The sequence below is a fragment of the Pelodiscus sinensis genome, chromosome 16, assembly GCF_049634645.1.
Source record: "Pelodiscus sinensis isolate JC-2024 chromosome 16, ASM4963464v1, whole genome shotgun sequence".
NCBI classification, from domain to species: Eukaryota; Metazoa; Chordata; order Testudines; family Trionychidae; genus Pelodiscus; species Pelodiscus sinensis.
This window is the reverse complement of record NC_134726.1, coordinates 14,331,787-14,358,367: the sequence shown is the minus strand read 5'-3', so window position 1 is coordinate 14,358,367 and position 26,581 is coordinate 14,331,787. Positions and strand designations below refer to the sequence as shown.

General features: G+C 44.8%; 1 protein-coding gene across 6 annotated transcripts in view; it reads left to right on the top strand.

Annotated features, from left to right (window-relative positions):
- LOC102446612 (uncharacterized) overlaps nt 1-26,581 on the top strand; it is a 234,792-nt gene that overhangs the window by 102,231 nt on the left and 105,980 nt on the right. For all 6 annotated transcript variants that reach the window (XM_075899317.1, XM_075899316.1, XM_075899315.1 and 3 more), the window contains exons 22-28: nt 8,016-8,175; nt 9,156-9,235; nt 11,565-11,745; nt 15,441-15,596; nt 17,982-18,115; nt 18,472-18,630; nt 23,137-23,317. In XM_075899317.1, the coding sequence (XP_075755432.1) occupies nt 8,016-8,175; nt 9,156-9,235; nt 11,565-11,745; nt 15,441-15,596; nt 17,982-18,115; nt 18,472-18,630; nt 23,137-23,317 (1,051 nt within the window). The remainder of the gene's footprint in view (nt 1-8,015; nt 8,176-9,155; nt 9,236-11,564; nt 11,746-15,440; nt 15,597-17,981; nt 18,116-18,471; nt 18,631-23,136; nt 23,318-26,581) is intronic.

Here is a 26,581-nt window from a genome sequence, read left to right as displayed (position 1 = left end):
TGATGCCCTGCCAGCACTGCTTCCGGCCATCCTTAACCTCAGTTCAGAGTCCACTCAGTGTGGACATGCTAGTTCAAATTAGCAAAACGCTAATTCGAACTAGTTTTTAAGTCTGGATGCGCTAATTCGAATTAGCTTAGTTCAAATGAACTAATCCGAATTAAGTTAATTCGAATTAGTGCTGAAGTGTAGACATACCCCTATACGCCTTTCCCCCAATTCCCCTTATACCCCGGGTGATAGGGAAAATACTATCCGACGCTGCGACAGTAATCCTGGTGGCTCCCTTTTGTCCTCGCCAAACCTGGCTGACGCAGCTCATGCAGATGTCAATATCCCGACCTCAACGACTCCCGCAGCTGAGCAATCTGCTCTCTCAGCAACGCAGCAATCTCCTCCATCCAAACATCGATCATTTGCACCTGACAGCTTGGCTCCTAACTGGCTCCAAGGCCTAGAGCTGACCTGCTCCCAAGCAGTAAGAGATGTACTGGTACAAAGCAGATGCGAGAGCACTCAGAAATCCTACCTCTATAAGTGGCGTCGCTTCTATGCTTGGTGCCAATTGCAGACCATTGATCCTCCCAAGGCACATATCCAATGCATCCTGGACTATATGCTTCACTTACAGTCGCAAGGCTTGGTGGTTGCTTCCTTAAGAGTGCATCTGGCAGCGATTTCGGCCTTTCACACTCGAATAGAAGGTTTTTCCGTCTTCTCACACGCACTCACGAAGAGATTCTTTAAGGGTATTTCTAATCTTTACCCATCGCACAGGCCTATCGCAGAACCTTGGGACCTTACCTTTGTACTGGATACTCTTACTCGCCCACCATTGAACCTCTCGCAACTTGTGATTTGCAAACTCTCACTATCAAAGTTGCCTTCCTTCTTGGGATCGCTTCGGCCCGTCGAGTTTCTGAGCTCGCGGCACTCTCCGCCGATCCTCCCTACACAGTCTTCACTCAACACAGTGTCTCCCTGAGATGTCACCCCGCCTTCGTGCCAAAAGTTAATTTGTCATTCCACATCAACGAGCCTATGGTTTTTCCTACCTTTTACCCTAAACCAAATGCTACACCTGAGGAAGCGCGCCTGCATACGTTAGACGTCAGAAGGGCGCTGGCATTCTACTTGGACAGAACACGTCCCTTCAGGAAGTCCCCACGATTGCTATTATCAGTGGCGACCCGTTCTAAAGGTCATCAGCTATCATCACAACATATATCGTCCCATATCATTAACTGTATCTCTCGCTGCTACACCCTTAGAGGCAGAGCTCTACCCTGTCCACCAATGGCACACTCAACCAGGAGCATGGCTGCCTCCACAGCATTCCTGAAGAACGTCCCCTTACATGACATATGCTGTGCAGCGACCTGGTCGTCGTCATCCACATTTGCTCAATACTATGCCCTTGACAGTCTCAGAGCTGCGGATGTAGCAGTCGCTCAGGCAGTCCTTTCATCTGTGCGCAAATAATTCCGAAGCACGATCAACTGTCAGGGTGACTGCTTCATACTCACCTGTAGTGGAGCACCCACGGGGACATCACTCGAAGAAGAAGAAATTGTTACTCACCTTGTGCAGTAACATCTGTTCTTCGAGATGTGTGTCCCCGTGAGTGCTCCATGACCCGCCCTCCTCCCTGCTTCGGAGCTCTTGTCTTTCTCTTTTTCAGGAGGAACTAGGAGGAACTGGTGCGTCGGACCGCGCGACGCAAAAAAGGCACGAACGCCGCGGGGCACTCTGCGCATGCGCGGTCCTCTGGAGGGGGCTACTGCTGGTGAAAACTTTCCGGATTGCGGCGCCAGGACGAGCCCGACACCTGTAGGGAGCACCCACGGGGACACACATCTCGAAGAACAGATGTTACTGGACAAGGTGAGTAACAATTTCTTTCCCTAGATACACGTGAATGGAGCTGGTGGGCTGAGAGGGGCAGTGCGCTCCTTGCTCAGCCTTTTCAGCCTGGGCACAGCAGCCTGTGCATGTAGGTGCCCATGAAGTGCCAGTCTAGAGCAGATAGACCCATGAGGCTCTCACACAGGAACCTTGTGCTCCTCCTCACAAGGTTCCTACACACCTTCCCACCACAAGCCACCACTAAGGTGTCTGGGGTCAGGGAAACACATAGCAGTGCCACAAACCTACACTCTCAGGGTACGTCTACACTACAGCGCTAGTTCGAACTAACTTAGTTCGAATTAGTTAATTCGAACTAAGCTAGTTCGAACTAACGCATCTAGAACTAAAAACTAGTTCGAACTAGCGTTTTGCTAGTTCGAACTAGTAAGTCCACATTGAGTGGACTCTGAACAGGGCTTAAGGATGGCCGGAAGCAGTGCCGGCAGGGCATAAAAGGAGGACTTAGAGCATGGAGATACTGTCTCAGGCTAGCCGAGGGCTGCGCTTAAAGGGTCCCGACCCCCACCCCGGACACACAGTTCTAAGGGGTGCCCCGCTTGCAAAGAAGTTCTGGCTTGGAGTGCCCTGAGTGCCCACACTGGGCACATCACACCACTCGGCCATCAGCCCGGCTGCACTTGCCGCAGGCTGCCATCTGGGGAGAGGGAGTAATTGGGGGGCTGCAGGAGAGCTTCCACCCCCATAAGCCCGCAGAGCCAGCCCAGTCCTCCCCATCGGGGGCTCGTACCCCATTCCTCCCTCACCTCCTTCCACTTGCCCTTCCCTAGCCCCCCTTCTTCTTGATGTACAAAATAAAGATAACGTTTCTTCCAACATTGACTCTGTCTTTATTGAAAAAAACTGGGGGAGACTGGGAAAAGGAGGTGGGAGAGGGGAAGAGAAAGGCTGGGAGAGGGGAGGGCAACTAACATGATCAGGGGTTGGGAACAGGTCCCAGATGAAGAGAGGCTACAGAGACTGGGACTGTTCAGCTTAGAAAAGAGGAGACGGAGGGGGGACAGGATAGAGGTCTGTAAAAGCAGGGGTTGGGTGGAGAGGGTGCATTCAGAAAAGTTCTTCCTGAGATCCCATAAAGAAGGACTAGAGGACACCAAAGGAAAGGAATGGGTAGCAGGCTTGAAACTAGTAAGAGAAAGTTGTTCTTGACAAAGCAAATAGTTAACCTGTGGAACTCCTTGCTGCAGGAGGCTGTGAAGGCTACAACTAGAACAGAGTTTAAAGGGAAGTGAGATCAAGTCATGGAGGTTGGGTCCATGGAGTCCTATTAGCCAGAGGGTAGGAGTGGTGTCCCTGCCCAAAGTTTGTGGAAGGCTGGAGAGGGATGGCACGAGACAAATGGCTTGGTCATTGTCTTCGGTCCATCCCCTCCAGGGTCCCTAGGGTTGGCCGCTGTGGGCAGACAGGCTACTGGGCTAGATGGACCTTTGGTCTGACCCAGGACGGCCATTGTAAGCTCAGGGCTCAGTGTCGGGGGTCTCAGTGGACCCCCTTGATTTTCATGCACACCTGGTCCTGGGTGGCCAGGCTGGCAGCTCTCCTGCCCTAGACGGCCACTTTCCTGTGCCTAGTGCGGAGATCGTGGACAAGGTCCACGATGTCCGCACTAGCCCAGGAAGGTGCCCGCCTCTTGCGGTCCAGGGCAAGCTCCCGGGAGCCGCCAGCCTGGTCCCGGCAAGAGGGGGTGGGCTGGGGGGCATCGGGTGGGTGGCTCTGTGCCGTGCCAGGTGCAGGGTCTGCTAGCTGGGTGCTGGCAGGCTTGCACCTGGCACGGGCACCGTAGCCAGCCCGTGCCCCTTTAAGGGGTCCGGGGCCGGGAGGGGGGCATAGAGTTTCCCTGGTGTTGGCCAGAGTGGCCACCAGGGAAACCTGGGGAGGGCTAGCCTCCCACTAGTTCGAACTAAAGGGCTACACAGCCCTTAGTTCGAACTAGCTAGTTCGAACTAGGCGTTAGTCCTCGTAAAATGAGGTTTACCTAGTTCGAACTAAGCGCTCCGCTAGTTCGATTCAAATTCGAACTAGCGGAGCGCTAGTGTAGCGCATAGGAAAGTTAGTTCGAACTAACGTCCGTTAGTTCGAACTAACTTTCTAGTGTAGACATACCCCCTGGCAGTAACTGCTCCAGATCAAGTGCAATGAGTCAGAGGACACTGATCCCCTGCAGGGGAGCCTGCTGTGGGGAGGAAGTGGAGAGCTCCTGTAGCACCGTCCCTGGAAAGCGGCGTCTCACATCTCCCAACACCCTCCCCCTCCCTCCTCCGGCTGGCATGGATAGAAGTCCTCTCACTGTGGGATGCTGGCACTGTCAGACCCAGTGTCTGTGTGACATAGAGGGCAGCCGAGCCGCCCCATCTCCTCCCTCTCACCCCCTGCTTGCAGGATTTGGGCCTGTCTGGCCCCTTCTCATGCCTGCTTGTCTCTGGGATGTGGGGATAGCGAGGCTCCCCTGGGACATCTGTGTCCCTGCAGGACAGTGCCTGCTATCTACGCAATAGATGACCTTGCTCAAAGCATATCGCCATTGTCTGAACCAAGACCTTTTAGTGATGGTTCATGGATAAGGGCTGGGCTTCGTGCACAGTGTCTCCTGGGAATACTGCCCTAGTCACTGTTCTTCACAGATGGGCCATATGTGAGTGAGGCACATCCCCAACCTCCTCCTCCTGACCCCGGGAGCGCCGCATGCGCTAGCGACCCCAGAACGACCTGGAGTGGGAACACCTGGATTGTCTCCATTCCATGAACAGGAGCTTTCAGGAGGAACGCTAGGAGCGCCAGGCTGAGTGGGAGCTGTGACAAAGCATTTGGCAGCAGTGTCCCAGCACCAGGAGATGATGTGAGCAGCATACACAAGAGCTGTTGAGTGCATGGTTGCTGCAATGGAGCAGTCCAGCAGCCACCCCCCAGCACCCACATCTGCCCCTGTTTTACTGGCTTCTCCCCCTAGCTCCCAGCGGGGCTGCTGAGGGCCCTGCACATGAAGCAGTGGGACCATTTGAGGCCGTCAGTCCCAGCCCCATCCCTGAGGTCTTCCTGCCCCCTTCTCTCTTTTCCTTCCCCCTCCCAGATTCTTTCCCCAGTCCCTCCACAGATATATATTCCCCAAATAAATATACACAAGTTTGTTTCATAAACAAAAAGTCTGGTTTATATTATCGTCAGGGGAGGGCTCAGAGGGGCAATGTAGAAAAACTGATCAAGTTCCCCCACTTTTTAAAGCAGGAAAAACAATCAGATACGTTTGTTATGTCAGGGAGGAAATTGGCCTTTCTCATAGGTGGCCTTGTTTGAAAATTTCCCTTAAGGCCTCCTAAATGCCACAGCTCCCCCGATGGGCCTGGCAGATAGCAGTGACTACTCAAAGGCCCTTGTGAGCTGCTTAGCCTCTGCCCCCCACCTTGGCAGGAAAGTCTCCCCCTTGTTCTCATATGTTGTGGAGGACATAGCAGGCTGCCACCACCTGGGGATGTTCTGAGTGCCAAAGTTCAGGTGGATGAGGAGATACCAAAACCTCCTTTTGAGGCGGCTGAAGGTGCCCTTCACCACCATGCAACACCTGCTTAGACTGCTGTTGGACTGTTCCTTGGTGGGGTCCAGCTGTCCTGGGTAGGTTTTCATGAGCCACGGGAGCAAGAGGAATGCTGTGTCACTCATAATGCACATAGTCATGTCCATGTCCCCAACCCTGATGGTGTAGTCAGGGGAAAAATTGCCGGCATACATCTTCTGGAAGAGGCTAGAGTTTCTGAAGATGTCGGCAAAAATCTACCTTCCCCGACCACCCAACATTAATGTTGGTGAAGCAACCCTGGTGATCCATGAGGGCCTGAAGTACTATGGAAAAATACCCCTTCCTATTTATATAGTTGGAAGCCCGATGGTTGGGGGCCAGGATGGAGATGTGGGTGCTGTCAGTAGCCCCCCTTCCCCAGCTGAGGAAGCCCATGGTGGCAAAGCCAGCAATGATGGGGTCCACATCGCCCAGGATGATGACTCTGTGCAGCAGGATGATGTTGATGGCCCTCACCACCTGTAAAAACATAGGAACGTAGAATCACAGGTTTACCAGAGCCTTTGGGAGTTCCCCAAACCCCTTCTCATAGCAGGAGCAACCCTAACTAAACCATCCCCAGCAAGGCTTTGTGAAGGCAGGACTGAAAAACCTGCAGGGAAGGAAATTCCACCATTCCCCTTCCCTAGGGAACCCCATTTGAGTGCTTCACTGCCTTCCTTGGACAATAGCAAGAGTGTCATACCTGCATGATCATGGCCTTAATAGTCAATCTCCCCATGCCACACAGGTTCCAGACACAGTGGTAGCTGTCTGGTGTGGGAAGCTTCCAGAAGTCAATGGCAACTCGCTTTTTGAGGGCAATGGTGGGTCTCATCTTGTAGGTGATCCATTACCAGAGAGCAGGGGCGAGTCACTTGCATAGCACCAGGAAGGTGTCCTTCTGCATGCAGAAGTTCTGGAGCTACTACTGGTCATCACCCCGCTCCATGACCATCCAGTTCCACCTGTTGGTACTGGTCTCCTGTCACCATAAGCAGTGGGGCACGGTGTGCGGGGCATGAGGATGAGAGGGACTGTGGTTCATGAGGAGCACCCAGTCATGGGTGAGGGGGTCCCCCATTCCAGGCCATTCTTCATCCTAAAGTAGTGCTATGAGGGCAGCCTGCAAAAACTGTGCCAGGAGGTGCAGCATGAGGCATAAGAGCTATTGGCTGCTTTGCAGCAGGTCTGGCTCCATGGCAGAAGTGCTGTGGCATCTGCAAGGGCATCCAGAGCTCATGGTGTGGTGTTTGCTATCCCTCAAGGAGGTGGGCAAAGGTGAAGAGTCTGAGACACAGCTGTAGAGGGGAATCCCTTTAAGCACAAGCCCCTCAGCTAGCCTCAGGAAGCAACTACAAGAAGTGACTGCTGTCCTGATGCCCTGCCTGGAGTGCTTCCAGTGGGGCTTTAAATGTGATTCAGGCTCCAATGAATGTGCACATGCTATTTCAATGTAGATCTGTGCTATTCTGATGGGGAATCATAGTTTGGACATGTTATTTCAAAATAGCTATTTTGGGAGTTGTTATTTTGAAATAATTTATTTTGTAATAACATTGTATTGTAGATATATAGCCTTAGAGTTTTTTGTATAGACAAGGTCTAAAAGAGAGGATTTTCTGCACTGTGGAGAATTGCTTCCCTGGGTTTTAGTTTGGAGAGTTTTAGTGTAAGAGGGGTAGTTACAATGCTGAGCACAGAGAAGTCCAACAAACCGAAAAATAAAGGAAATAACCTGATCTGACTAAACATTCCCTTTTCTACTCACGTATCTCTTGTTCTAAAATTTTCTCCTTCCCAAGACATGGATGTTGCTGAATACTCAATGCCCTGCTCCCTGGCTTAAATCATGTTTCCCTGGCTCTCTTCTGGCCACAGAAAGATTGGCACAGGAAGGTCACTGCTTCCAATTCAAAACTCTGTTTCCATCGGCCGGCTCTCCAGGCTTCCTGCCAACATCCTTCCAGCTTCCCTAGAACTACTGAAGATTCTATAGGACCCACTGGCTTTGGTTTTAATCCTTACAGGCAATTTAGTTAATTGAATGGCTGGACTGTCCAGAAAAAGTAATGCCTCTCCGACTCATCTCAGGCCTTAGGATATGAAGCAAATTATATGAAAATAGCAGAAAAGATTTGAGTGAGTGAAGTTCTGTACCAGGATCATGGGTCAGAATTTTTTCAAAGTTTGGCAGCATGTCAAGAGAGTACATGTCAATGTCAAGAGAGCTGTGTGAAATCCTAGGTGCTCAAATGAGAATTCATAAGTTTGCCATTGGGCAGAGGCGTGAAAATTCAGCTAGTTGCAAATTAATACCATCTTACGTATGAGAAACATTGGGGATATAAGATTAAATTAAATGGGAAATGCACACCTGGAAATGTCTTACACAAGCATTAAAGATGTGGATTAGAAAAACAGACTTACTATCATAGCAGGGAGCCTGCTATGATTCCTTGATGTAATTCCATATGGCAGCTCCATACTGTGAATACTGTGCCAATTTCAGATGTCATGATTATTTCTTTGTTTCCAGGAGGATTCTTGGCTTCCAAGTGAAGCTGTCCTTTATTTCTTTATTGGGACACCAAAGTCAGACCTGAAAAGGGATGTTGGGGTTGACTTCAGTTTTAATATCCTACAGAAGACATTCAAAGTCAAATTTATACAACCAAAGAAAAAAATCCAACTTGATGGTAGGTATTTCAGCTAACAGCAAGATCCTCTGCTAGTAGCAATCAGGGCAATTGCAGTCAGTGGAGCTCCTCCAATATACACCAGCTGCAAGTTTGCTCTGAATTGCGTGACAGCCATTCCGCTAATGTACATGACATCATTATACATTCTCACTGGCTGGAGTAATTGCATCTGTGTTAATGCTACATGCTTCCCAAAGTTCATAAGCTCACTGGGAGCCGAAATTCAGAATGGGGAGGGAAGGGAATTTTCTGCAGAAAAGGAATAGAAGGCTCTAGCCAACTCTACTTAAGAGCCTAAGTGCCATTTTCAAATATGGCAGCCACTTAGGAAGCTGAGACTCACTGAAAAATCAATGGGACTTAAGACTGTAGAACCCTAAGTCTCTTTTGAAAATTTTACTCCATACCTCTTAGGCTGTGTCTACACTGGCATGAATTTCCGGAAATGCTTAAAACAGAATAGTTTTCGTTATAAGTATTTCCGGAAAAAGAGCGTCTACATTGGCAGGCTGCTTTTCCGGAAAAGCCCCGATCGTCATTTTTGCGATCGGGGCTTTTTTCCCGAAAAGACTACTGGGCTGTCTACACTGGCCCTTTTCCGGAACAGTGTTCCGGAATAAGGAGTTATGCCCGAGCGGGAGCAGCGTAGCTTTTCCGGAATAGCTGCTGATTTTGTACATTAGAGCGTCGTTGCTTTTCCAGAAATTCAAGGGCCAGTGTAGACAGCTCGCAGCTTATTCCGGAAAAGCGGCTGATTTTCCGGAATAAGTGGCCCAGTATAGACACAGCCTTACTGTTTTCCTTTACTCTGCTATTATTTGTTCTTTAATTCTGTAAATGTATTATTCACAGCATTTGTGACTAATACATTGCATCAAATTTTAATGTAAAAAAATGTAAAAAGACACAGTAAAAAAATGTACCTATATATGTACCAAAACCAGAAAACAGCTGTGTTTTTTTCTTATTTCTCTAAGGAAAACTTGAGTTATCCAAGAATTCACAAATTGGACACCTGAAGCTGATACTAGATGACAAAGAAGTCTATTACATTAAGGTACATCTGAAAATTCCAATTTTTTCAATATTAAGAGGAAATACACAAATAGAAATGGGATGAAAAAAATTCTTATAGGGCAGTGAGACACATGTATACTGAAAGGCTGTGTCTACATTGGCATCCCTTTCCGGAAAAGGGATGCTAATGAGACACTTCGGAATTGCAAATCCGCGGGGGATTTAAATATCCCCCGAGGCATTTGTATTTACATGGCTGCCGCTTTTTTCCGGCTCGGGGTTTTTGCTGGAGAAAAGCGCCAGTCTAGACGCGATTTTCTGGAAAATAAGCCCTTTTCCGGAGGATCCCTTATTCCTACTTTCAAGTACTTTCAGGTACTACAGGAATAATCGAGAACTCACCATTTGGCTAACTGATTATTCAGACACTATTTGGCTGTGTCTACATTGCATCCCTTTCCGGAAAAGGGATGCTAATGAGACACTTGGGAATTGCAAATCCGCGGGGGATTTAAATATCCCCCGCGGCATTTGCATTTACATGGCTGCCGCTTTTTTCCGGCTCGGGGTTTTTGCCGGAGAAAAGCGCCAGTCTAGACGCGATTTTCCGGAAAATAAGCCCTTTTCCAGAGGATCCCTTATTCCTACTTGATAGAGATCCTCCGGAAAAGGGCTTATTTTCCAGAAAATCACGTCTAGACTGGCGCTTTTCTCCGGCAAAAACCCCGAGCCGGAAAAAAGCGGCAGCCATGTAAATGCAAATGCCGCGGGGGATATTTAAATTCCCCGCGGATTTGCAATTCCCAAGTGTCTCATTAGCATCCCTTTTCCGGAAAGGGATGCAATGTAGACACAGCCAAATAGTGTCTGAATAATCAGTTAGCCAAATGGTGAGTTCTCTATTACAAGTACATTTATCATTCAAGCAGGGATAACACATATTGGCTGATAATCCCTAAATTGTTGTTTTTATAAACAAAGAAATATCTTTAAGCACTAACATAGAAGCTAAAGCAATTTTGCTCTGTTTGGATTTTCTGCTTAAAATTACCACTAATTGCACTATAATCAGTGGAATGACTCCTGTTGACTTCAGTGGTTTGGTTCATTAAGGATGTATACTATTTTAAACTCTTATGTCCTCTTGGCTACTTTTGAAGAGAGCTCAGATGTTTGGGTGATCAGTAGCTTGGAAGATTGGTAATAGAATACAGAGTCTTTTATCTCTGGCTATTTTCATTTGTGCCCATAGCAGCATTGGCTAATGACCTGTCAGACTGGAGAGTTCTCACAGTGAATTGCATTTTCTGGACCTGGTTGTCGACAAAGTTCAAAGTTACAAAATGTACTATTCCACTGCTAGCTCCACATTACCAGTTATCACAAGTAGCTTATGTGAAATGATTTTGGCCTTAATCTTGTTCTTAGCGGTAATATTCTGAGGGGCTGTTTCTCAAAGTAAATCAAGTAGGCATACCACTGCATCTGCAGAGCTCTACTAAAGTTTATGGGGCTTTGTGTGAATGCAGCAACCCATTTTCCCATCTACACATATGCTTCTATATGCAGGGTTGGGGCTTTAAACTGTATTTGATCTATTTTTCATTTGTAGTTGGTACTACAGGAATAAACTGAAGTGATTTCTTAAAGCAGGTTTTCAGTTGCTGTCCATTTTTACAATGGAAAGTTATATTCTGGTCATGTATCTATCTGAACCCAGAGTTAACTTTTCACTAGATTGAACTCTGTAGATACAGGAAGGTCCCAAATATTCCTCTTTTAAAGATGAGGTTTGCATCTGAGCTGAACCCCCCCTCCCCGAATCTTTCCAATGCTAAAACTATTAAAAGAAAAAAAAATCACATGGGTAGAATTTTAACGTTAAAATCCTGCTGAGAGTTTTATTCCCCCATGGATTTAGTCTGTAATAATTCACATTTTTCATTATTTGATTAGCAATTTAGCAGTTGAAGCTGCATCTACTGTGGGCCCGTAGCCACAATCCTACTTGTTACATATTTTTTTCTTCAAATATAATAGTTTACCAGCTGTTTTTTCCTACAGTAGATTTTCCAAACCAGCCATTTTGAACTTTCCTCCTCTTCAGCAGAACTGAAGACGAAACACTAATTAACATTGCAGAGCACTATGCTTGCATTCCAGCAAATCAAAATAAAGTTCTAAATTGTCACCACTCAATGTTTTCAACACCACAACATCAAAAAAATTTGTTTTCATTTTGTGTTTCAATTTTTTCAATCCTTTCCCTTCTCCCATATTGGTAAAGTGCCCATCTCTAGTATCTACGCAAGAAATACTGGGTCTGTTTCTCAAAACATAATCAAGCTGTATTGTTGGGATTTTTTTAGGGAATGACAGATTTGCAAACAGCAAGTGGAGAGCAGAGATATGCAGTCCAGCTGGAGGTTAAGCTGATAAAGCAAGGCAGTCCTATCATTCTGTCAGGAAACTTCACTAAGCAACTTGGCAAAAAGATAGCTTTTTCAATGTCCCTGCATAATTTACTGAAGGATGCAGCGTTTCTTTCAGGTTGGTGGACAAAGTACATGAAACATAAATGAGTGGTATCTGGAATCTTTGGGACATACAGTATATATGCTGAGAAAGAGCATATGTTCTAGCTCCCTGCTTTTATGGGAACTAAAATCCCTTTGAAATCAATGGAGGTACCTTTAAAATGTAAGAGTTGATTACACTTACTTACCATTGAAAAATAATATCAGTTATACTGTATATTAAACATCTTTCTTGACTCCTTTAGCCTGAAAAGTAAGTTTTAGGAGCACTAACATCTGCAAGGAGCCATTTATTTAAAGCAATACTAATCCTATTTTCCATCATTCACTATTGTGTTACAAAACACTGATGCTGGTACTATGCCTAAAAAAGAGGTGTATTCATATACTGGAAAGTCTCAGGGATAGCTGTGTTAGTTTGTAACTTTAAAAACAATGAGCAGTCTTGTGGCATCTTAGGGTACGTCTAAACTACATGCCTCTGTCGGCAGAGGCATGTAGATTTGTTTGTTCAGCAAAGGTAAATGAAGCCGAGATTTAAATGATCGCGGCTTCATTTACATTTACATGGCTGAGCCATGATCAGCTGTTTGTCGGCTCGCCGCTAGTCTGGACGTTCCCCCTGTCGACATCAAAGCCCTTTGTTGGCAGCCCCGGTAAACCTCATTCCACGAGGAATAATGGGGCTGCCGACAAAGGGCTTTGATGTCGACAGGGGGAACGTCCAGACTAGCGGCGAGCCGACAAACTGCTGATCAGCTGTTTGTCAGCTCAGCACGGCAGCCATGTAAATGTAAATGAAGCCGCGATCATTTAAATCGCGGCTTCATTTGCCTTTGCTGATCTGTCTAATCTACATGCCTCTGCCGACAGAGGCATGTAGTCTAGACACAGCCTTAGAGTCTAACAAAAATATATAGAATTATGAGCTTTCGTGGGTAAACCTCACTTCATCAGATGAATTAGAGTGAAAATAACAGAAAACAAGACACATATATATAATATATCCCATTCATAGCTTTTAATGTGAAAACATGGCTGTTAGAGGCAGGAGAAATTGGCTTTGTAATACACCAGCAAGATAATGTCTTTATTCAAGCCCACGTTAACAGTGTCAAATTTGTAGATGAATTCCAGTTCTATAGACTTTTTCTGTAATTGGTTAGTGAAATTCATTTGTAGAAGAATGGCTACTGTTAAATCCATGATCGAATGACCAGGCAGGTTAAAATGTTCTATAAAGCTCATTATTCTATATATTTTTGTTAGTCACTAAGGTGCCACAGGACTGCTTATATATAGGAATAAGCCAAAGATATAACACTTTGGTTCTCTGTTTTCCCCCTTACAAAATATTTTAGTGCAGTGCATTGTGCCCCCACTTTCTGTCTGTAGTCCTTTACACCCACATACAGAGTCCCGCCACCCTGGTACGTGTACTGCTGCCCAGATCTAAAGGCAGCATGGAGATTGGTGGCTGCCTGCTGTGCGCCCAGCCCTGAAGGCAATGTTGTCACCAGCAGTAGTGCAGGTATAAGAGATGCCATGCAACTTTTACTTCTCTGTTGCTAGTGGTAGGGATGCTGCTTTCAGATCTATGCCTGCTCTGAAGGTAGCTTTGCTGCCAGCAACAATGAAGAAATAAGGCCAAAGATGCTTTATCGAAAAGCCTGACAGTAAATTCCTGTCTTCATCTGTAGCACAGGCAGTCCAAGTGGCAGTTTCCCCACATAGTTCATCGTATCCCTAGTCCAGGCAGATTATCCGTAGAATGAGAGTGCAGCATCTCTCTCTGTTTGGTGCCAGACCAGATTGCTGATGCTACCAAGACTAGCATTAGCTTGGGCAGCTGGAATGACTTATCTTGGTCCAGAGAAGAGCAACAAGAATGATTAAAGGTCTAGAGAACATGACCTATGAAAAAAGGCTGAAAGAATTGGGCTTGTTTAGTTTGGAAAAGAGAAGATTGAGAGGGGACATGATAGCAGTTTTAAGTTATCTAAAAGGGTGTCACAAGGAGGAGGGAGAAAACTTGTTCTTCCTGGCCTCTGAGGATAGACCAAGAAGCAATGGGCTTAAACTGCAGCCAGGGAGGTTTAGGTTGGACATTAGGAAAAAATTCCTAACTGTCAGGGTGGTTAAACACTGGAATAAATTGCCTAGGGAGGTTGTGGAATCTCCATCTGTGGAGATATTTAAGGGTAGGTTAGATAAATATCTATCAGGGATTGTCTAGACAGTACTGGTTCCTGCCATTAGGGCAAGGGACTGGACTCGATAATCTCTTGAGGTCCCTTCCAGTCCTAGTATTCTATGATTATCCACTGGGAATTGGGCCGATTCTCCTCCTATTTTCATGTAGACCAGGGTAATAGTGCATGAAGCTCTGTAATCTTGGCAAAACAAAAAACAGGACTATGTAGCACTCTAAAGACTAACAAGATGGTTTATTAGGTGATGAGCTTTCGTGGGCCAGACCCACTTCCTCAGATCAAATTGTGGAAGAAAATTGGCACGAGCATATATACCAAAGGATACAATTAAAAAAAAGTGAACACATATGAAAAGGACAAATCAAATTTCAGAACAGAAGGGGGGTGGGGGGAGGTAAATGTCTGTGAGCTAATTATATTAGAGGTGATAATTGGGGAAGCTATCTTTGTAATGGGTAAGATAATTAAAGTCTTTCTTCAAACTTTGGCGTAAAGTGTCAAATTTAAGCATGAATGACAGTTCAGAGGATTCTCTTTCAAGTCTGGTGTTAAAAGGTCTTTGAAGCAGGATGCAGGTAATCAGATCGTTGAGACAATGCCCTTTCTGGTTGAAATGGCAAGAAACTGTTTTTTCTTTGTGATCCTGTCTAATATCTGTTTTATGTGCATTGATTCTTTGGCGTCTGAGACGTTTGTCCAATGTACATAGCAGACGGACATTGTTGGCACATGATAGCATAAATTATATTTCTGGATGAGCAGGAATATGTGTTCTTGATCTCATAACTCAATTGGTTAGGTCCAATAATGGTATCAGCAGAGTGAATATGTGGACAAAGCTGGCAACGGGGTTTGTTGCAAGGGAAAGTTCCAGGGTTGGTGTTAGTGGGGTATGTCCATCCCCCTTCAGTTCTGAAATTTGATTTGTCCTTTTCATATGTGTTCATTTTTTTGATTGTATCCTTTGGTATATATGGTCATGCCAATTTTCTTCCACAATTTGATCTGAGGAAATGGGTCTGGCCCACGAAAGCTCATCACCTATTAAACCATCGTGTTAGTCTTTAAAGTGCTACATAGTCCTGTTTTTTGTTTCAGCTAGACCAGACTAACACGGCTACATATCTGTTATTGTAATCTTGGCAGATTTTGAACCAATGCGCTACTGTAGACATGAAAAGCTCCATAGCCATTGAGCAGTCCTTGTCACCTCCTGAGGGGGAGCTGAAGGCACCTGTTATCTCACAGGACTAGGCTCTGAGGTTGCTTTTCAGAAGGCGTTGTGTGTGTTTTCCCCAACACACTGGGATGATCTACATGGTGCTTGGTCCTGCTATGGACTGGACTTGATGACAGGGGACTGGCAGCGGACTGGACTTAATGACCTCTCGAGGTCCATCCCAGTTCTAGGATTCTGTGAATGTATTATCCTTCTGACTGCACAGTTCTCATCTTGCACTGCTCCAGGGTAACCTCTGCTTTTTTTTTTTGTTAGTATTTCTGGAGAAGAAAGTTGATGATAAATTGAGGCAGTTCTCACTTGAAGGGGAGACCTACTTTCCAGGTGTTCTTGGATCTCATACCATTGGTCTGTTGCAGCAACGAGGAAGCATGTGGTCTAGTGCTCTGAGAATAAAATATGGACTTCTAGGTACTGTGTCAATGACATTTATTGTTATGCTAAAGAGCAAAGCCAAAATATTAGAATTGCCTCACATTTTTCTGCACATTATTTTCCTATATAGTCAAGGTATCTTTTCTTTCAGGAGAGGAAAACATGGATGCCTTGTGATTTATAGGTTGTGCGTGGTCATCCAAGGTCTGTAGCATGCTTCTGCTCCCCAACTGGATAACTGTAACTCTTGGAATTCCGATGGGGAAAAAAAAATGAATTTAAAATGTGGTTTCTGTGAAATTTTGTTTGCTGTAAATACACTGCTTCTGCAAATATTTTCACAGTTGCTAAACTGTTATAAAAATAAACAAAATAGATGCACAAATTTAGTGAATTCATGTAAAAATGAGAAAATATTTCAAGAAAATTTCAGTATTTCAATTGCAGTATTTCTCCAGCTCCCTTTGGTAGACTAGAAATACCTGGATATAAAGTGGTACTGGACAGCAAAAACAGTCAGACAATAAAAGGAGTGTTATAGCTTTTGCTAAATAGTGATAGCAGTTGGTGCATAGTGTGCATGTATGTGTGTGTGCATATGACAGACTAATGCTGGTTCATGTGTAGTGGTTTAACTCTTCTTAAACCAGTACAGTGCTTTTCTTTGGTAAACGTCATCATTAGTCACATGTTAATTAGAATATCACCTACAGGGTCACAAATATTCTTAAATCATGTCAGTAAATAGGAAGAGTTTGTGTATTACAATGACTGTTCTGGTTTATAGTGTTACCCATTGAAAGCAAATATATTTGAGCTTGATGTTAAAAATAAGGACCAATTCCAGATATACTTATACATTATTTCTGTGTATTTTATGTCTTCTGGTGTTTGAGACTAAAGGGTTTGAGTTTTTGAGTTTTTCTCAGTAGCCATTCCTTTTTTTAATTGAAAGCCAAGATTTTCATGTCATCATGGCTGTCGACAGAGGGATGCAGATCAAGCACGTTGAAATTGCTAATAAAGCTGGGATTTAAATAACCCACGCCACATTAGCATAAATATGGCTGCCACTTTTTTCAAAATGGAGTTTAAAAAAAACAACAACTGGCAGTCTAGATGTGGATCTGTTGAAAATAAACCCTTTTTTGACAAATCCTGTAAACCTCATTTTTTGAGGAATACAGGATCTGTTGAAAAAGGTTTTATTTCTGACAGATCCACATCTAAACTGCCATTTTTTAAAAAAAACTCCATTTCGAAAAAAAGTGGTGGCTATGTTTATGCTAATGAGGCATGGGATATTTAAATTTCTGCTTCATTAGCAATTTCAATGTGCCTAATCTACATCTCTCTGTTGACAGAGAGGTATAGTCTAGGTACACCCCATGTGGCTCCAAGGGCTAGACTTTTAACTAAAAACAAAAACCAAGTATTTTCAGACCCATAATAAAATAAAAACTCTGGCAATTCTCTGCTTGCTCAGATTATGAAAAGTTTTATCCAGATAAAATTTTCATTAAGTAAAATTAGTATGTGGATGTTTTTCTTACTGCTGAGATGTAGGGGGAGAAAGAAATTGTAGAAAATAAGGCAGAGCAAACATAAGCAGTATCTTGAGTTTCCCGAGGCAAATATCAGCCTAAATATGTGACTGTTTTAATTTTGCCTTCTGATGTAAAACAGATGTTTCCAATTTCCTGAACTTGGAACCATCTTTTATTTTATTAGAAAATAAAATAAACAGAGGGCCAAGTCATGAGTAAATCCTATAATGTGGCCCAACTTTTCAGGATTTAATTTCTAATGGAACTTGTGGGATAAATGAAAGTTTCTATGACCTTAATCCAGTCCTCCCCAACTTTCATAAGCAGTTTTTCCTCAGCGAAAACAGCCTCTGCTAGATACCTTTCATGCATACTTCCATGCACTCTACTCTACTATAGAACTTGTACAGCTCCCTGGCATGTTAGGGAGAATGGGACACTTGGATTAAAATGCTGAAATGCTGTTACCAATAATACATATCAGTATTTGTGAACCTTTGGTTTAAATCAGAAGAGGACTCAGAGGAGGGTTACAAACTATCAACCCATTTAAATGAATGAAGTGCACACTTCTTTATCATCTGGTTCTTACTTTATTAATTAACATTTTCATTTTCAGAGGCAATTTTTCATGTAGAAACACAAAGCCATAATCCCTAAATGCATTCTCATTGTGACCATGAGAGTGTTCCTGCCTCAAGATTTTTAGGATGAAGTAATTATATTTCTGTAAAGAACCTGGTGTTACGATTACATTAAGTGAAAACTATAGTGCAGACTTAGGGCTATATTGATCATTTATTCTGTATGAGTTGAATGTTTCACTTTTGGAAAGGCAAAGCATTTACATATATGCCTGTTTTGACTCAAACAGGAAATGCAAAAAATCTTCAGCATGAATGTAATGCAGGACAGAAAATTAAAGAGGAGACCAGTCCAAATGAAGTGTATAAACTGGATCTGGGGCATGAGCTTCACTGTACACAGACTCCATCCTATAACCACAAGGTAGAGAGTTCAGTATGCTGCAATGTAAACTAAATAACCATTAGCTGATTAACATCTTCATAACTGCCCATTCTTTAAATTGTTAGGAGACAGAGCTGAAGCAAAATTTCTACTTTTAGTGAGTCCTGCATAACCCTGTGCGCTCTCAGTTCATCCTAAGGATTCTAAAGGTTAATAGCATATAATTCTGTCTAGCATAAATATTGAGCATTAGCTGTGATGTAACTTTTTACTATCACTTGCCTGCTACCCAAGGATATTTCTGCAGGCAGGGCTAGTAGTGTTTTATATTTACATGGCACCATTGATGAGGGGGAAAAGCACGACACCGGGAAATTACATGTTATGTTCTTCAGGCTCATTTGAGGCATGAAAAGAGTTCATCTCAGCTCTACTCCCAGCTGGAAATCAGCTATGGCAAACACTGGGATGAAATCAACAACAAGAAGAAGCTACTGATCAGCCAGACATTTAAAAATAGTTCAACCCCATCTCAGGTCAACTACTTAATGGAGGTAAGAGCAGCTGCAAATGGATGACAATTATGTTGCCAGGATATGAAGCGCAAACAACATATAAAATGTGGAATGAGGCATAGTGTGTGTGCTTGTGCTCTGAAAAAGTGATTGTGGCATAGTGGCCAGCCATGTTTCTTTCAATTCCTTGAAGGTCAAATACATTCAGCTTGCAATGAAAAGATGTTCTTTCTGACTACCACATTAGCAAACTCAACCTGGAACTGGGAGTCAAGATGAATTCGTCTGATCTCAACCATCATCACTAATAATAAAAATTCTGCTGTTCAAATGATTCCCTCCATTAGGGTACATCTAGAATACACCTCTCTGTCAACAGAGAGATGTTAGATTAGGCACATCAAAATTGCTAATGAAGAGAGAATTTAAATATCCCGTGCTTCATTAGCATAAACATGGCTGCCTCTTTTTGCAAACGGAGATTTTTGGAAAAAAACCCTGGTAGTCTAGACGTGGATCTTTCAAAAAATAAGCCCTTTTTTGAAAGATCCTATAAACCTCATTTTCTGAGGAATACAGGATCTTTCAAAAAAGGGTTTATTTTAGAAAAATCCACATCTAGACTGCCATTTTTTTCAAAAAAGCTCAGTTTCAAAAAAAAGCGGTGGCCATGTTTATGCTAATGAAGCGCAGGATATTTAAATCCCCGCTTCATTAGCAATTTCAATGTGCTTAATCTACATCTCTCTGACAACAGAGAGGTGTAGCCTAGACACAGCCTTACTCCTGTGCAAACAACTTGGCTACAGGAAATGGAACTTACTGAAAAATTCTCTCAGAACACAGGGAATAGAATCCAGCCCACTCCCTCTCAACAGTTTTAGCCCTTTAAACATTTTGTTTTCATTAAAGCAAACTGATGGAGCACTCGTCAATAACAGTCTGAGTGAGACGGCTCCATTGCTTGTACAGTAAAACTCCAATAGTCTGGCACTCCTGATAGTCCGGCATCAAAATGGCAAGAGCCTAGTGAGTGAGCTTCGGCAAAAAATGAGTCACAAGGTAACAGCGGCAGCAGCTGAACTGAGCGAAAAGGGTAAAAAAGGGTTAAAAAAACTAAAACATTATAGTATACTGTATACAGTATGTACAATAAAAAGGGTTAAGAACACTTTATATACAGTATATACTGTATGCAGTATATACATAACAAGCTTATAGTACCTCCTGATACTCCGGTATATCTGATAATCTGGCACCACCTAGGTCCCATAGGTTCCGGATTATCGGAAGTCTACTGTATATTTATTTTTCTGCTTATTTTGAAGGATACCATCTCATCAAATGTTATTATTTGTATAAAGTCAGAATTTTATGTGACAGTGACTAAACCAGGGGTGGGGAACCTCAGGCCCGAGGGCCGAATGTGGCCCCTGGCATGCCTGGATCTGGCCCCTGAGGTACAGAGCCCTCCCCCCCCCAGCATTGGGGAGCCTGTGCTGGCACTCCAAATTCCCCTCCTCCTGCTGTCCCACCACAGGGCAAGAACACATAAAATCTACTAGGCTGGGCTCCCCGAGGCTCTGGTGTGCAAGAGTAATGTGGGGAGTGTCCTTCTGCTTCTTATTCGGGCACCATGTCAGTGAGAGTTTTTTTGTGCGGAGCCTCCGGCTGATTTTTCTGTGGGTCAGTAGCCCCCAACCCAAAAAAGGTTTTCACCCCTGAACTAAACCCTTGCACAAATATTACTTGAAAACTTTCTATTTAATTCATGTGATATCTTCTTATTTGATGTGGATTGCATGACATTAAATACTGAATAAGATGCATGAATGGGATATATGTCCTATTAAAAGTTTTTAAAGGTAAAATTGCTGTGTTGATTAGATAAACCAGATATGTGGAAGTTGAGATCCATCTGAGACCAAGAAGTTCAAAGCTGTATGAAAACAATAAGAACCCATTCAGTGGACTTTTTCAAGCCTCAAAAAAAAAAGTCAAGCTTGATTTGGTTTGAGTTTTTTCTAGGTTTTTGGTTGGCTTACGTAAGCTGATTTGCCCATCTGAAAAAAGCTTACCTGGTTCACAAGATACTGCAGTGTGATCTGTAAAGTTAGCAATTTAACACAAGAAGGGGTTCAAAGCATATACTATCTAGGTAGAAGTCTTTTTGTAGAATTTCCATTGCTGTACAAAACCATCTTTCAAATTTCTCCAGACATAAACTGTAGGATCAGAAAAATGTTTCTCGAATAATGTAGCAGAGAATAATTAGATGCATTATGGTGAATTTGTGCTTTCCTTTGAAGCATATTATTAAATGCTGCAAGATACAGATTAATAGATCATATGGTAATTCCTGTGTAACCCATGTTCTGTTACAAATCCATACAGGATCTTTACAGAAACTATGCATATAAACTTCTAAATTAGTTCTTAGGGAAACGGTGACAAGAAACAGTCACCTCTTAAGTGCATCCTGCTGCTGCATGCAGTACTGTAGTCCTTTTCCTGCTCTTGGTGCCCTCTATAAATTGTCAGTGTCACTTGGCAGATCTTCAGAGGCTTGAGACCTTCTGTGTCTCAACCCTCCAACCAAGTCAGAATGTTGAAAATGAACCCCCTTCTGTGGTCGATGTTTTTATTGGATGTTTGCTATCCGCCTTCACCTGGGCTCTTCAGACAGCTCTGGGGCCTTTAAATTTAGCCCTTCACTTAAGCTTCCTTGTCTCCTTTTTGGAATTTATACCACTTTGCCAAAGGGGAATGCCGGCCTGCCCAGGGACATTATAAACAGGAGCTTCATACCACTCGCTTCAATTCATTGCTGCTATTTCCCTGGGCCTCTTTCCTGTTAGCCTTTTATTTTCATGCCATATCTCAAGATTACACTTCTTAGGTCCTCTCCCACCCAACTGAAGCAAATTCAGCCAGAACCAATATTTGGTTATCCTCCAAGTATCTTTGGCCAGAGAGGAGCACTCTGCCTTGCTCCTCTGTTCCCAGACAGGAATTACCTGGTAAGGCATTGCAGCTCCTTTTATCTGAACATCCTGGGCTCTAATTCAGTGATTCGATGCTGTCCTTCTAGGTAGGCCTTTGCCATCTACTCCTGGGGCTGCAGAGCTTCTGGCAGTGGATCCAAAGGGACAGACAGAATTGCCAGGCCTTGGGCAGAGGGGCTGGCTTGTTGCTCCCAGAAGGGGCATGGCCTGAGAGAGAAGGGGTGGGGCTGGAGGCAGCTAGTCCTCAATGTCTCCCAGAGCATGCTGTGTCTTGCCCTCGCCCTCCCACCCTGCCACAAGTAATCCCTCAGAATCGTGAGGCACTTCACTGGTTATCAAAAGCGTCCACAGCTCCGGCCACTACTGCTGCTGCAGTAGCAGCAGCCAGGAGCCCCAGGCCATTCTGAATTGCCAGTTCCCAGGGCAGCTATCCCTTTTGCCTCCCTCCCCTCCCCCTCGTCTGTCAGTAGGCCTGAGTGGACCACAAAGGCAAGGTATTCCCCCATCACAGGGGCACAGATTTTATAGCTGCTACAAATCTCAGACAATAGCTGCACATGAAAACATACACTGTTTTTTAGAATAGATGGTGACCTTTTCATATGGCCTGTAGTTGAAGTATCATAAATCATCTACTATATATTTGAAGGAGTCTGTCTATCTGTCTGTTCAAGAACTCCTCCTGCATGGTAAGAGCTAGGATTACCAAATTTGGTATGCTGCTTTCTCTTATTTTAAGTTAAAGCAAGGTAAGGGCTTGGTTGTGCCAGGAAAATGGAATGTACCTGCAATAGGATTGTGTCATATAAAACTATACAGAAGAGACAGACTCACCAGGCAGGTGAAAAGGGGATCTGTCCGTGATAGCTCCAGCCCTCTCTCTCCCCAGGCATCATTTAGGGAGGGCCGGGGGAGCTGAAATGACCCATTTTATTTGTACAGGAAGATTGCTGGCTGTTCCCCTTTATCAGGGAACAAGGGGAAAGTGCACAGTTTGCTGCATTCCTCACTCTGCCTGGGTAACGCAAGGGGCAGACAAACCTGAACCTGCCCAATCAGGGGGAGATGCATTGCTCCTCTGGCTATGACTGCGGGGCCTGCAGCAGCCATGGAGAGACGCTTCTCACCTGGCCCCAAGCTGCTATGGAGAGAGAGAGCTGGGGTAGTCTTCTCTCTGTGGGCCAACCTGAATACTGAACCCCTCATCTCCAGACCCACCCTAGAACAGTGATTTCAATGAAGAAAAACAAAAAGGACCTGAGCAATGCTGGGTAAATCTTCCAGTTCTGTATATTTAAAATCTTCCAGTACTGTACATTACACAGATTTTACCTGACCACCCTAGTACCAAATGCCATGGAATTATAATGATTTTTTAAAAATCACAGAGTGGCTGATCCAAAGACAGCTAAATTCAATGTGAATTTTTCCATCAAATTTAGTGGGCTTTGAATCAGATTGTAAATGTTCTCTTGGTCTTGACAGTTTAGATGATGAGAAATGCTTCCAATTGTAATCAGAATTCATTGTTATTTTCCAGTTTACCATGCAAGTCCCTGAAAAGCAGGTGAATTACAGAACCCAGCTGCAGCACTCTCATATCTCTCAGGGCCGATCGGAGAGTAGCACCAACTTTAAGGTGCAGTATAATGACCGCATGCCATTTGTGGCAGGACTGCAGTGGAAAGATACATCCAGAAATTTCCTTAGGAAGTGGGAAGGTGAAGTACCACTAAACATTTCCAACCTCTGACTTGAACAGCAGTCATGCTAAGGGGCTCCTGGTATCTTAATGAATTAGCTGTAGAGAGTTTCCTGTGAGCAGTTAGTGAGATGCTTTCTAGAAGCAGATATCTCTAGATATATGTTGAATTTATTAAGTAATTAATTGTTCTTAAAGGCGGACCCACATTGTGAATAGTTTGCTCTAGTAGGTACCGACCAGATCTACATTATTGACAATCAAGAAAGCAAAAAATATGAGGGAACAGTAACTTGAGTATCCATAATAATTCATCTCAGTGTGTATAGCAATATCTTTGTGTCTGAATATTTAAATTTTTGTTTTAGCAAATACAAGAACTAGGCTTTTATTGTTATGTTCTTGCCTTTCCAGACTTGTTTGGGCAACAAAGATGATTGGGGCCTGGAGCACATGACTCATGAGGAGAAGCTGAGGGATTTGGGCTTATTTAGTTTATAGAAGAGTGAGGGGGAATTTTTGATAGCAGTCTTCAACTACCTGAAGGGGGGTTTCAAAGAGGATCGAGAGAGACTGTTCTCAGTAGTGACAAATGACAGAATGAGGCGCAATGGTCTCAAGTTACAGTGGGGGAAGTCTAAGTTGGATATTAGGAAAAACTATTTCACTAGGAGGGTGGTGAAGCACTGGAATGGGGTACCTAGGGAGGTGGTGGAATCTCCATCCCTCGAGGTGTTTAAGTCTCGGCTTGACAAAGCCCTGGATGGAATGAGGGTATGTCTACACTACAGCACTAATTTGAACTTACTTAACTCAAATTAGTTAATTTGAACTAAGCTAATTCGAACTAGTGCATCTAGACCTAAAAACTAATTCGAATTAGCGTTTTGCTAATTCGAAATAGCATGTCCACATTGAGTGGACCCTGAACTGAAGTTAAGGCTGGCCGGATCCGAAGTTAAGGCTGTCGGCAGAGGCATGTAGATTAGACACATAGGCAAAGTCAAATGAAGCCGCGATTTAAATGATCGTGGCTTCATTTAAATTTACATTGCTGCCGCGCTGAGCTGACAAACAGCTGATCAGCTGTTTGTCCGCTCAGCGCGCTAGTCTGGACGCTCCCCTGCCGACATCAAAGCCCTTTGTCGGCAGCCCCATTATTCTTTGTGGGATGAGGTTTACCGGGGCTGCCGACAAAGGGCTTTGATGTCGACAGGGGAGCGTCCAGACTAGCGCACTGAGTGGACAAACAGCTGATCAGCTGTTTGTCGGCTCAGCGCGGCAGCCATGTAAATTTAAATGAAGCCGCGATCATTTAAATCGCGGCTTCATTTGACTTTGCCAAAACAACAAATCTACATGGCTCCGTCGACGGAGCCATGTAGTTTAGACGTACCCAGAGTGTGGAGCTGCTGCCTCAGGCTAGCCGAGAGCTGTGCTTAAAGGGACCCGACTCCCACCCCGGACAGACAGTTCTCAGGGTTCCTCACTTGCTTATCTACCTCGATGAGGGACAGCAAAGCAGTCCTGACTTGGAGTGCCCTGAGTGCCCTCACTCAGGACATCACAGCACTCTGCCATCAGCCCGGCAGCACTTGCCACAGGCTGCTATCCGGGGGGGTCAATCAGGGGGCTGTCAGGATCCAGGAGGCCCTGCAAGAGAGCTTCCACCCCGAGGAACCCGCAGAGCCACTCCAGTCCTCCTCATCGGGGGCTCGTGCCCCATTCCTCCCTTTCCCCTTCCTAGCCCCCCTTCCTGATGTAAAAAATAAAGAACACGTATGTTCAAACATAGAAACTCTCTTTATTTAACAAAACTGGAGCTGGGGGGGGAATTAACCTCTGGGGAGACTGGAAAATGGAGGTGGGAGGGGGAAGAGAGAGGGTGGAAGAGTGGAGGGGGAAACCTGAGAGGAGGGAGCTGGAAGGGGGAAGCCAGGGGAAGAAGGAGGAGGGGAAGTATAAAACTATGGTACGCCATATCTTTAGTACGGTGTACAGATGTGGTCTCCTCACCTCAAAAAAGATATTTTGGCCTTGGAAAGGGTTCAGAAAAGGGCAACTAAAATGATGAGGGGTTTGGAACAGGTCCCATATGAAGAGAGGCTAAAGAGACTGGGACTTTTCAGCTTAGAAAAGAGGAGACTGAGGGGGGATATAATAGAGGTCTATAAAATCATGAGTGGTGTAGAGAGGGTGCATAAAGAAAAGTTCTTCATAAGTTCCCATACTAGAAGGACTAGAGCACACCAAATTAAATGAATGGACAGCAGGTTTAAAACTAATAAGCAAAAGTTCTTCTTCACACAGCATATAGTCAACCTGTGGAACTCCTTGCCAGAGGAGGCTGTGAAGGCTAGAACTATAACAGTATTTAAAGAGAAGTTAGATACATTCATGGAGGTTGGGTCCATGGAGTGCTATTAGCCAGGGGGTAAGAACAGTGTCCCTGGCCTCTGTTTGTGGAAGGCTGGAGATGGATGGCACGAGACAAATGGCTTGGTCATTGTCTGCAGTACATCCTCTCTGGGGTACCTGGTGCTGGCTGCTGTCGGCAGACAGGCTACTGAGCTAGATGGACGTTTGGTCTGACCCAGTACAGCCGTTCTTATGTTCTGAGCTCAGGGTCGGGGGGTCTCACTGGACCAACTAGTTTTTCATGTAAACCTGCTCCTGGGTTTACATGTGGCCTTTGGTGGCCAGGCTGGCAGCTATCCTGCCCTAGACGGCCGCATTCCTGTGCCTAGTGCGGAGGTCGTGGACGTTGGAGGCCTCCCCCCAAACCTGGATGAGGTCCACACTAGACCAGGCGGGCGCCCATCTCTTGCGGCCCCGGGCAGGCTCCTGGGAGCTGCCAGCCTGATCCTGGGGAGAGGCAGAGGGCTGGGTGGCAGTGGGTAGCTGGCTCATGCCGTGCCAGGTGCAGGGTCTGTTGGCTGGGTGCTGGCAGGCTTGCAACTGGCACGGGAACTGTAGCCAGACCGTGCCTCTATAAGGGCCAGAAGGGGGGCAGAAAAGTTTCCCTGGTTTGACCCAGAGTGGCCACCAGGGCAGCCTGGGAAGGGCTAGCCTCCAACTAGTTTGAATTAAGTGGCTACACAGCCCTTAATTCGAACTACTTAATTCGAACTAGGCATTACTCCTCGTAGAATGAGGTTTATCTAGTTCGAATTAAGCGCTCCGCTAGTTCGAATTAAATTCAAACTAGCGGTTTGCATGTATAGCTGCTATTAAAGTTAATTCGAACTAACGTCTGTTAGTTTGAATTAACTTTGTAGTGTAG